Raw genomic sequence first — 12,550 nt, forward strand, 5'->3', positions numbered from 1 at the left:
ATGGTAATCGCAGAACCATTGCAGGTATGGGTGTGATTCCCTTACCTGCAGTATTTTTTTTTATTTTGATTTCCATTTTATTTGGGGGATTTTGGGGGATGAGTTCTCCTTTAAGAGCTTAACTTTGGGTTATGCCTCCAATAGCCAAATCTGTAGGGAGGGAGTTTCATTCGGGTTGGCGGGGAAAGTTCTCAAGTTTGGGTATTTTCGGGGTTCAGTGTAAAGCCGAAATGTCTGGAAATGGTTACAAAAGTCTGGAAGGTTGCTTCGCATATCGGTTACCTTTTTTTTAGGTCCCCATTTTACACAAACGAAGCGGATTCCGATACAGCACCTCATTGAGCTGAACGTAGAACTATTTTATTTAATACACTATCACAGATTTCGACATTAGCACTCCAATTTTAAGTTGAGATGTTTCATAACCAATCACATCAATAAGGATTCGTATTACTTTTTAAGATTGCAAACGCATTCAGTACTAAGAACAACATCAATTCCAGGTTAGGAAATTTTGTTAAAGGTCACAGGTTCCTTTTTTCAAACTTCGGAAAATAAGTTAAAATTGATCTAGATCCACAGGACACAACAAAAAGAAATGTTACAATAAAAATAACTCAGATCACCAAGGATTCCTATTACAATTTCAAATTGAAAACACATTCCATTTAAAGAAAAACCTTAATTCCAGATTTACAATCTGGAATCCTGATTCAGGTCGGAAATGGAATTTGAGGCAGGGTAATTTTTTGAAACTTTAGAAAATGAGTTAAAACTGATCCAGATCCAGATAGGAGTAACAAAAATTTAAGAGATAACGTGCCGTTATTAAGCATTATTACCTCCATTCTAATATTTGAATTATTTCATTGCTAATTTGCTTCCCTGAAGAAGCACAAAACCTTTAGGTTAACATTTTTGACTTCAAACAGTACTTCAGAGATTTTAGAAACTGATAACTTATAGGTACTAAAATCACAAAAAACAGCGAAAGTAGAAGAAATTTAAACCACACCTTTAAACTCGTATATACTTTTACAGATATTTGAATTCTTCTTTGTTGACCTTAGTGACAAAATCCTCACAAGGTCCGTTTTCATTTTCGATTGTGAAAATTGTATGAAAACCATTGAGGAGATACTATGACATAAAGACCGGAAATTAAAGATTATCAAACGAACCAAAATCAAAATGCAAAAAGGAAATATTTACCGTCTTTTCCTCTTCTCACTTCCACTGTATTCGATTAGACACAATTCGGTAGATCAGCCAATCTCGCATTTGTTGACACCTATCGCACCCCCCAAACACTGATCTCGGGCAAGTTCGCATGTAAAGAAGTCCTTTGAAATCTTAAATTCAGAATAGTAATGTTAAAGTCAAATTACATATGCTAAAAAGAAATTATTTTACATTCATCATTAGTGAATAAAAAGATGGATATCACACTTTACATGGATCAAAACCGAGCTATTTCAAAACCGAGATTTCACATTTCAAATTCAGTTCCCAGATTCGATTTCAGATTCAGATTTCAAATTTCAGATTCAGATGAAAAAATTAGATTTTGGATTCATACACAGATTCAGATTCAGTTTCCCGCATCAGATTCAGATTTCAAATGTCAGTTTCAAATTCCAGATTCAGTTTCCACATTCAGATTTTAGACTCAGATTCCAAATTCAGATTTCAGGTTGGGTTTCCGGATTGAGATTCAAATTTTAAATTCAGATTTAAGATTTATATTTCAATTTTGGGATTTTGATTTCAATTTCCATATTAAGATATAGATTTAAAATATAATGAAAATTATTTCAATAAAAAATATCTTATCTTAATCGTTCATTAACAATGATAAAAAGATTCAAATAATTAAAACAGGCCTAGAAAACACGGAAGAAAACTCGTTCTTTCTGGTAAATAGAAATTTCTCTTGGGGTTTTTAACTTGTTATTTTTTCCTAAATCTCGCAACGTTCAAACCTTGCATTCCAAGGAAGTCTGCAATGAATAAAAAATGGTTACTTATTTTCTTCGATTGAAACGTTCTCATTTTACCTTCTCAGGAAAATAAATTTAACATTTGAGGTTCTTAAATTCATTTCGTTGTAATGCCAGGATTCGGAGAATCATACGAAATTATAGATATCACAATCTACAGGATTCAAAACCACACGTAGCGATACATTCGAGAAAACCTTTCTTTTCTCGGTTAACCAGACTCGGGTTGTTATCATTTTTCGATCTCGCAACGTTGTAGCTTTTTGCGGTTTTTGGACCAGTTTTCGTCCGAATTCGAACGATTTTGGTTCAAATTTGAACGGAGTCATGCGGTCTGAACAAAACTTACTGGGCTTTTGATCCAAACGCAGTGAGCCTAGTGAGTTCCAGTTTAATGATGCCAAACAAGTAGTTTTAAAAATTTGAAATGAAAAACTTCATTAATCACAAAATGTCTGGAAATGCCTGGAAAAGTCTGGAAGAAATGACAAAAGTCTGGAAGTCTAGAAACCTGAAAAAATGTCTGGCAAAAGTCTAAAAAGTCTGGAAGATCCAGACAAAATCTGGAAGGTTGACATCCCTGCAATCAGCGTTCCTCCGTTCGTGTTCTTCTTGCTTTTTCGCTCTTCCTCTTTTCAGAGCAACCCGGTTCTTTCCTCTCTCATTCTCTCTTGCAAGAGTCATGCAACGGGTAACGCTGGCTATGGTGTTGGACAGAGAAAGCAATAGCCTTCACTCCAATTCCACTCCGATTAGCTGTCATTCTTATGGAAATCTGTGTAAGAGTGAAGAGCAAGCTTTATTCTTTTTAGCTTTATTTTCTCGCTGGCACAACGGGAAGATTAAGCACTCAAAGAAATATTAATACAACTTAACGAATCATGCACTCAAAGAAATGTTTCAATAAAAATTATTAAATTTCAAATATTCCATCCTGTTTTTTTAATTCCATTTTTTTTTCTATTTATCTATCGTTAATTTATTTAATCATTATTTTCTCTTTCAATCTCTATTGTTCTCTATATCAACTACTTGAATTTTAAATTTCTACTTAATTTAAAATGCATATTCTGAATGCAGGACAACTTATGAGAATGCATGAAAGTTAACCACTGACTGTTCTTAAATGCTAACAGTAAAAGCGAAATTCTAAAAATAACAAAATTAAGATTCTTGTTTTTACATTAGGATGGTCGAGAAGAAGCGACCAGTTTCGAAACAAAACCTCCATTGATTTGGGAAACTGTTGCTTGAACTGTCAAAAGACCTTTTGCCAAATTTCAGCCCATATGGTTAACTCGTAAAAATCGTTCAATAATTCTCAAGTTGGTAAAACATCATTTGTTTTGATATTGGGAAAACATTTTGACAACTTCAAATAGGCAGTATATAAACCGAAATACAGGCCAAAAGTGGCTTTAATCAGCCCTTGAGCACAATGCAGAGCTGTCAGGCTCTGTTGTCCAGAAAAAAAATTTGTAGTCATATTCTTATGCTGTTTTGTTAAACGTGTCATACTCATAATAGAATGATAGTATGAAAGTTGAAAAAACAGCATTTACCTAACAAAGTGGAGGCAATATACAAACATAAATTTAATTTTTTTTTAAGCAATGAAAACTACATCAATTGGGCTTTATCCGACACCTTATTCGTACCGATCGGAAGAGTGCAAGAGAGCGAGTTAACGACACGGCTATGTGAGAATGGGATCATATTTTCCAGACTTAGTCAGAAGTCTGGATAGTTGGTTCCCATATGCCACTAGTCTGCTGAATTGCTTGTGGGAACATAGCTAGAAGTCTGGATCATCGGTTCCCACACGATCGTACGTGCTCCCGCGAGTGGCGAATGTAAGCAAGCATTGCAGGATTAGGTTTAGGTATTTATAAGAGTGATCTAATAATAATAAAGGCAGTCTTAGTTTTGGAGCTGAACAAGTTAGTTTTAATTTTTTAAAAAGAAGTCCCCCGGACGAAAAAGTTAACTGGCGCCCGTGAATAGGGACCATTCGTGTTCGGGAAAAGTATAAATGTGTACCTAAAGAACTGTTTACTATCAAAAATATTCAAGTGATTCTTTCAGTGTTAAACCAAAAAGAAAATCGTTAAACGGTAGAAATAGCCGTGATAGGACAGTGATCTCCACCCAAAAATATTAAAGTGATTTTCATCAATAAAAAATCAATCAAACGGTAGAAATAGCCGTGGGTGTAGAGAGAAGTGAAGTGAAGTGAGTGAAAGTAATTTAGGACACAAGAAGCGGAACAGTGGACACTGTGTAGGATTTAACTCTTACCGATCGGTGATAGGAACCGCAGTAGCCAAAGGCAAAAAGGATCATTCCGACCCACCTGCCACTGCTCCCCCCGGACGCCATACGAATTGAGTCACCCAACCAGAAAGTCCAGTAAGGAAATGCTGGCATTTATGTAAGTACTCATTTAAATTTACATATTAGTTTTGAATGATAAGACCAAATTTCTAATAATTTTAAGTGTTAAAAAAAAATATAAACAAAAACAAAGTAACTGCTTAAACTTGATTTTAAAATTTTTGTCTTCATTGAAGAAGTGTTTTTTTTTATCAAAAAGTGATTGATTAAACTAGATTTTAAATTTTTGTCTTCATTGAAGAAGTGTTTTTATCAAAAAGTGACTGATTAAACTTGAATTTAAATTTTTTGTCTTTATTGAAGAAGTGTTTTTATCAAAAAGTGACTGATTAAACTTGATTTTAAATTTTTTGTCTTCGTTGAAGGAGTGTTTTTTATTATGTCGATTTCTTCTGAATCATCCATTCCTCCTCGGAGGTCAGATCCATTTGAGGATTTTATTGAAATGGGTAGAATACCCGATTTTATTAAAGATTTGCGATTGTTTAACGGGAATCCAACCGAACTGATGAATTGGATCCTTGACGTTGAAGGCATATTTCGGATGTACAGTTACATCCCGAAAGAATCCCTAAAATTCGATCTTATCGAAAAAAGCGTAAGAAGGAGAATAACTGGGGAAGCCGCGGACGTTTTAAATGCTAACAATGTAACATCTGATTGGAAGGAAATAAAATCGACCTTACTCCTTTATTATAGTGATAAGAGGGAGCTCAAAACTTTAGATTTTGAGCTAACTACTATCAAAAAAGGACCTTCGGAAACTTTGGCTGGATATTACAGCCGCGTCAATGAGTTACTGTCTGCGATAATCGCACAGGCTCAAACTGACGAGAAATATAGGAGAAACGCTACAATTTACATTGACTATTTTAGGGAGAAAGCTCTAGACTCATTTATAAGAGGACATGAAAGGAGTCTTAGCCTTCTCCTGAAAACAGCACAACCAAAAACCTTGAGTAGTGCTTATCAATTTTGTCTTGATTACAATAACATGGACATTAGATCAGGTCCACTAAGAAATGATTATTCCCCAACAATTCCTCCTAGACCAAGAGGTCTAGAAATTCAAAAACCACCCCCTAAACCACAACCACGTCCACCTTCATTCCTACCACCATTTAGGCCACAGCGTTTCCAACCCCATCAATTTCCACCACAACCAAGACCACAAATAATTTACAATCCCCAAAATTCTAACCAGCAAAATTTCAGAAATTCAAACAATAACCAACCAGTTCCCATGGACATTGATTCGAGTATCCGGTCCAGAAATATAAATTATGGCAATCGGCCAACTTTCAACTTTAAGCGACCACATCCTCCGTCGCTACAAATACAAAACCATAAACGAGTGGCTCATCCACTCGAATATCCACCAGAATATTTCGATTATCAATATCCTTATTCAGAAGAATTTTATAATGAGGAAGATCTAAACTATTGTTACGATCAAGCTTTTAAAATATCCGAGCCCGAGGAACCGATTTCTGACGAAGACAATTTACAAAAATTAGAGCCAACAAACTCCGAAGAAAATGCAAACAACGCGAATTTTTTAGAATGGAATCCGAGTTGGTAAAACCAACTCTACCTTTCATCTATTTGAAAACGACAATTGGCAAATTTCCCTTTTTGATTGACACAGGAGCCAACATTAATTTAGTTTCGCCTAAACTAGCTTATGCTTACGGGAGGTCAAAACCATATGACTTCTGTGCAAAAAATATTTCGAGTGCTAATGGTTGTTTCAATGCAACATCAGCAATCGATATAAATTTCTTTGAGCCGAAAATTGATTTCAAAGCTCAATTTTTTCTACACAAGTTCCACCCGTTCTTCCATGGAATAATTGGAACTAGTATATTGAAAGCATTAAATGCCACCATAGATTTTTCATCGAACACTCTTCGACTGGAAAAAGGTAACGAATTGTTAAATATACAATTACTTCATTATTGCCCTGGAAAACTCATCTAACTTTTAGAACTAACCATTTAGATCAAATGGAAAGAAATAAACATGAAAAAATTTTGATTTCAAATAAAGATGCTTTTCACGAACCTGACTCTAAGTTGACTTGTGCAACAAGAGTAGAATGTTCAATCAATACTACTGATGACATCCCAGTACATCAGCGGGTATATCCATACCCAGCTGCATATTCTGACGAGGTCAACAGTCAGATTAATAAGCTTTTGAAAGATGGCATCATTAGACCATCTAGGTCACCTTGGACATCCCCAGTTTGGATCGTTCCTAAGAAGACCGATGCCTCAGGCATCAAAAAGTTTCGAATGGTTATCGATTACCGCAAGGTAAACGAAAAGACCATCTCCGACAGGTACTCCATGCCTGAAATCGGATATGTGATTGGCCAACTAAAAGGTCAAAAATACTTTTCAACTCTCGACCTTGCCTCTGGATTTCACCAAAACCGGATGAAAGAAAGTGATATTGAAAAGACGGCATTTTCCATAAATAATGGAAAATTCGAATTTACAAGAATGCCTTTTGGCTTAAAAAACGCACCAGCGGTTTTCCAAAGGGCTATCGATGATATTCTCCGAGAATACATAGGTAAAATTTGCTATGTATACATCGATGATGTCATCGTTTTCGGTAAAACTCTCGATGAACATTTAAATAACTTGTCTATCATATTAACAACTTTGAACAAAGCTGGACTAAAAATCCAGATTGATAAGTCCGAATTACTACACACAGAAGTAGAATTTCTAGGATACGTTATCAGTTCAGACGGAGTCAAACCTAATGAAAAAAAGATTGAAACTATAAAACTTTTCCCTGAACCAAAAAATATAAAGGAAATAAGATCATTCCTTGGAATGATGGGCTATTACAGAAGATTTGTGAAGGATTTTGCGAAAATAGCAAAACCCCTCACCAACCTTCTAAGAGGGGAGGGAGTTCATTCATCCAAGAAAATTCACTTGTCACACGACCAAAAATTATGCTTTCAAAAAATGAAAAACATTCTCACCTCATCAGATATCCTTATATATCCTGATTATAACAAACCATTTCTTTTAACGACCGACGCCTCTGACTACGCAATAGGAGCGGTTTTATCTCAGGGAGAAATTGGCAAAGATAAACCAATCCACTTTGCTTCCAGAACACTGTCAAAGGCGGAAGAAAAGTATTCGGTACCAGAAAAAGAAATGCTTGCCATATTTTGGGCACTTCAAAATTTTCGAAATTATCTTTATGGCTCGAAGGTCAAAATATTAACAGATCACCAACCGTTGACCTTTTCGCTATCACCGAAAAATACAAATGCTAAGCTAAAAAGATGGAAATCTTATTTGGAAGAGCATGATTATACAATAGAATATAAACCTGGCAAAACTAACGTCGTGGCGGACGCTCTAAGCCGAGTAGTGTGTTCTATGACTGGAACACAACATTCAGCCGAAAATAGTGACGACTTTTATATAATCTCCACAGAAGCACCTATTAATGTTTTTAAACACCAAGTTATAATAAATGAAGGTACAGATGAAGTGAAATGCGAATCGCCATTTCCGGGTTACACAAGAATAACCATTTTTATAAATCAAATTAACCGTAACTCTCTTCTACAGGTTCTGAAGACACATTTCAACCCCACGAAAGTGAACGGATTATTAACGAATGAAAAAATAATGGGCCAAATCCAGGAAGTTTATAAAGAACATTTCGGCCAAAATAAATCGTTAAAAATTCGTTTCACTCAGCGAATGCTGGATGATATCCCCCAGGAGGAGGAGCAATGGAACATAGTGCGAGACACGCACCAACGAGCACACAGAGGTGCCGACGAAAACAAACAACAAATTCTTAGAAAATTTTATTTTCCGAGCATGCAACATAAAATAAAAAATTTCGTAACCAACTGTCGTATCTGCAACGAAACCAAATACGACAGGAAACCTATACACTTCCCAAACCAAAAAACACCCATTCCTACAGGCCCTTTCCAAATTGCCCACATAGACATTCTTTTCCTTGAAAACCAACATTTTTTGACATATATCGATAAATTTTCAAAATTCGCTCAGATAAAACTGATAGAATCTAGAGCGGCTGTTGATCTGGTTCCCGCTGTTAAAGACATTCTTTTGAAGTATCAAACCCCCAAAACTTTAGTTATGGATCATGAAAAATCATTTACTGTAGGGGAGTTAACAAATTTTTACAATCAATATGGTATAGAACCATACATTACAGCCACTGGCCGCAGTGAAATGAATGGGGTCGTTGAAAGACTACATTCTACACTTCTGGAAATTTATCGAATTTCAAAAAATGAAAACCCAGACATGACGCTACTCGACCTAGTAAACATCTCCATTCACAAATACAATTCGACAATTCATTCATGCACAAAGCACACTCCTTATGAAGTTATCATTCCCTCCAGCCAATCTCAGACGATTATAGAAACAGTTTTCAAAAACTTGAAAACCAAACAGGAAAAAGATTTAAATTACCAGAACAAGAACAAGAAATACGTCCCCATAAAAAAAAAACATTGAAGCATTTGAAAAAACTAGACGTAGATGTAAACATTGTTAACAGACATTCCCTCCAGCCAATCTCAGACGATTATAGAAACAGTTTTCAAAAACTTGAAAACCAAACAGGAAAAAGATTTAAATTACCAGAACAAGAACAAGAAATACGTCCCCATAAAAAAAAACATTGAAGCATTTGAAAAAACTAGACGTAGATGTAAACATGTTAACAGATATAAAAAAGTAAAAATTTCTGATGTCAATAAAAGCACAATTACTACGCATGATGGTAGAAAAATTCACAAGAACGATATAAAAATAAGGAACAGTTGACTGACATTTAAATTATTTTTAATTACAGATTTTTAACATTCCTGACCCAAACGCTGACTTTACAAATTCAAAGACTGGACCAACCAATCTTTATTTATGACGTAGGTATTGGCAGAATTCAGTATCAATCAAATTATTACATCCACCATTTCAACATCAAAACACTCAAAACCTATATCACAGATCTGAAAGAAAAATTTAACAAAATTGAGATAAATCAATTCACAGAAATTATACAAGAAAAATTTGACGAGATTAATTATTTTTTAGAAAATATAATTCCTATTAGAAGACAGAAACGATGGGACACGGTAGGTACTGTCTGGAAGTTTATAGCTGGAACCCCAGACGCAAACGATTTAAGGCTAATAAATTCCAGCATTAATAATCTCATTGTAAACAACAACAAACAGGTAAAAATTAATCGTGAAATATCATTGCAACTAAAAGAATCATTTTTTAAAACTAAGGAAGCCATTCAGTTGTTTGAATCAAAAGCTACCGAATTATTTTCCATTAATATCTTCTTTAATTTAAAGCGACTTGGTAATCAAATCGAGAATATATTAGAAACAATAATGTTAGCTAGATTAGGAATATTAAATGAAAAGATTTTAAGCAAAAATGAGATAGAAACGCTAAGGAAGGATCTTGAACGAGAAAACGTCACCGTGTATACATCGTCGGAAGTCATAACATACGCAACAACATCTATAGCCACCAACCGTCAAGAGATGGTACTATTAATCAAAATGCCGAAATTGGATCCCCGAATTTTCCGTAAAATTCACGTTTACCCAATAATTCACAACCGACAACAAATTCTTACAGATAATCGAATTTTCCTAGTACACCCAACCGCTAAATTTATGGTGAAGACATCGGAACAAACTATTTACGATATCAAAGATACTGAAATAGCTGATTCATCATGCATACCGAACCTTTTGGATGAAAAAGCCGCTATCTGCAACTATACATCTAATCCTATGCAGCAAGACATCATTCCTTTGGATATGCAACACATACTGGTAAACAGCGAAACTAATTTTACGCTATCATCCGACTGTGCAACTACTGACAGAACCCTTACCGGGTCATATCTAATTCAGTATGAGAATTGTACGATACGGATCAATAATATTGTCTACACCAGTAAAACCCAAAACATTACTGGAAAACCCTTATATCTTCCTTTGGACGGAATATCAATTACCAAGAATGGCGAAATACTAAATCTCAGCTTGAGCCATCTTCACAAACTTCAAAAAGAAACCAGGAATGAACTTGATCTGCTACGTTTAGAAAACAACAGCTTGAGTTTTCCTCATTGGTCAATTATTGGAGGAATAGCTGTTCTTCCTACTCTAATCGGTATAGCTATTTTGTTCAGTTTCTTTTTCCACAGAACAACAAATATCAAACTACACACAACCTCACCTGAAACTACCCCAGATGTCGGAAACCAGGTTTGGAAGACGGAACGAGGACGGAAGGTAACCAACTTTAGGAAACTCACGTTGTCGGACGTCATGACCCAGGAGGCTCAACTCTAAGCAAGGGCGAGTTAACGACACGGCTATGTGAGAATGGGATCATATTTTCCAGACTTAGTCAGAAGTCTGGATAGTTGGTTCCCATATGCCACTAGTCTGCTGAATTGCTTGTGGGAACATAGCTAGAAGTCTGGATCATCGGTTCCCACACGATCGTACGTGCTCCCGCGAGTGGCGAATGTAAGCAAGCATTGCAGGATTAGGTTTAGGTATTTATAAGAGTGATCTAATAATAATAAAGGCAGTCTTAGTTTTGGAGCTGAACAAGTTAGTTTTAATTTTTTAAAAAGAAGTCCCCCGGACGAAAAAGTTAACTAGCGCAAGATTTCGCTCTAATAGTCTTCAATCGTTGCCAGCGACATCGTTTCCAGTTCTCTGATTGGTCAATATTACACAATTCCCATCTGATTTTTACCCATCTGGATGCACTGCTGATTGCAGAGAGAACATAACGATGATTTTCTCACATGAAGCCCGCGTGAGAGCAAAATCACTTCAAAGTTTACAAACCTTGCAGACTTTCTATCATATCCGATTTAAACTAACTTCAGACGACATTTTATATGATCTTTTCACTATGCAGTTGGAATTGCGATTCGCAACACCATTCTAAACGACTTTAGTTATCATGTCTGATACGATTTCAAACTGCGCCAGATATTCGAAAAGTAGGGTTTATACTTTGGTATAAAATAGATGGTTCAGTGCGTAAACAATCAACATGGAAGCCAAAAGAAGGTAAAATGTTGTGCTCAGTTACTTTGGAAATAAATATATTGTCTGCATCTAGACTCAACAACTGAATTTGACCAAAAATACCGTATGATGCGTTATCGAACGGTATTAGGAAACGTTGACACGATTCTGAAGCCTGAAGCCCATCGTCGGAGTGGAACTGTCGACCGGAAACTGCGTGGTAAAATTGAGAAGACGATAAAAGGAATTCCAATCTGTCGCACCGCGATTTGGCCTGAAAACTCTGCGCTGCCCATAGTACCGTGAGGAAAATTCGACTCCGCGAAGGAATCAAGTCGTTACAAGCTAGCAAACAGTAAATTTGGACTATAAATAAAACAGAATAGTGTGGCCAAAATCCGTGCTCTTCTGATGGACGATGAAACCTATGTCAAGGCTGATTTCGGGCAAATCCAAGACTGAATATTTTAGTTGGCAACGGCTCGGGGGGATGTTTCAGTCAAACTTATTTTTGTTTTTGACGACAAATTTGCACGAAAATTTATGATTTGACAGGGCTTTTGCAGCTGTGACAAAAAAAAACGAAAGTTTTCGTTACAAATAAGACAATATATTCATGCACCTTCCGGTGATCTCCTTTTTTGACATCTTGATCGAGAGATGATACTTTATTTTATTACAGTTGTTAAAATCAAGCACTGTGTGCTTTTAAAAACATACAAAATAAGTTTGGGGCAAACTTCAAAGTTTATGTTTTATTGGAGTTTTGATGTAGCATTCACACATTCACAACAAACTAAAGAGCAAATATAGCAAAAGCTTTTCTCGCGCTAGTTGAAGACAAATGGTTGAATTTAGAATCCAACATTTCACATGACTACAACGATTACACAACAGGCATGAGGCATGAGACATGAGACATGAGTCACGAATATACGTCGACACGTCTCATCTCAGCGCAAACTTAGTGATGACGCAACAATAATACATCAACTTAAGCAAATGTCAGTTGAAACGGAATGTTAGGTATATGAATAAGAATTAGCAACGC

At 35.8% G+C, this 12,550-nt stretch overlaps 1 protein-coding gene across 1 annotated transcript; it reads left to right on the forward strand.

Annotated features, from left to right (window-relative positions):
* Positions 1–4,028: 4,028 nt before the first annotated feature.
* On the forward strand, positions 4,029–11,021 carry LOC129755545 (uncharacterized). The gene is made up of 2 exons (XM_055752094.1): positions 4,029–4,431; positions 9,276–11,021. The coding sequence occupies exons 1-2, from the start codon at positions 4,418–4,420 to the stop codon at positions 10,801–10,803; spliced, it is 1,542 nt and encodes a 513-aa protein (XP_055608069.1). The 5' UTR covers positions 4,029–4,417; the 3' UTR covers positions 10,804–11,021.
* Positions 11,022–12,550: the final 1,529 nt, after the last annotated feature.

The sequence above is a fragment of the Uranotaenia lowii genome, chromosome 3, assembly GCF_029784155.1.
Source record: "Uranotaenia lowii strain MFRU-FL chromosome 3, ASM2978415v1, whole genome shotgun sequence".
Lineage (NCBI taxonomy): Eukaryota > Metazoa > Arthropoda > Insecta > Diptera > Culicidae > Uranotaenia > Uranotaenia lowii.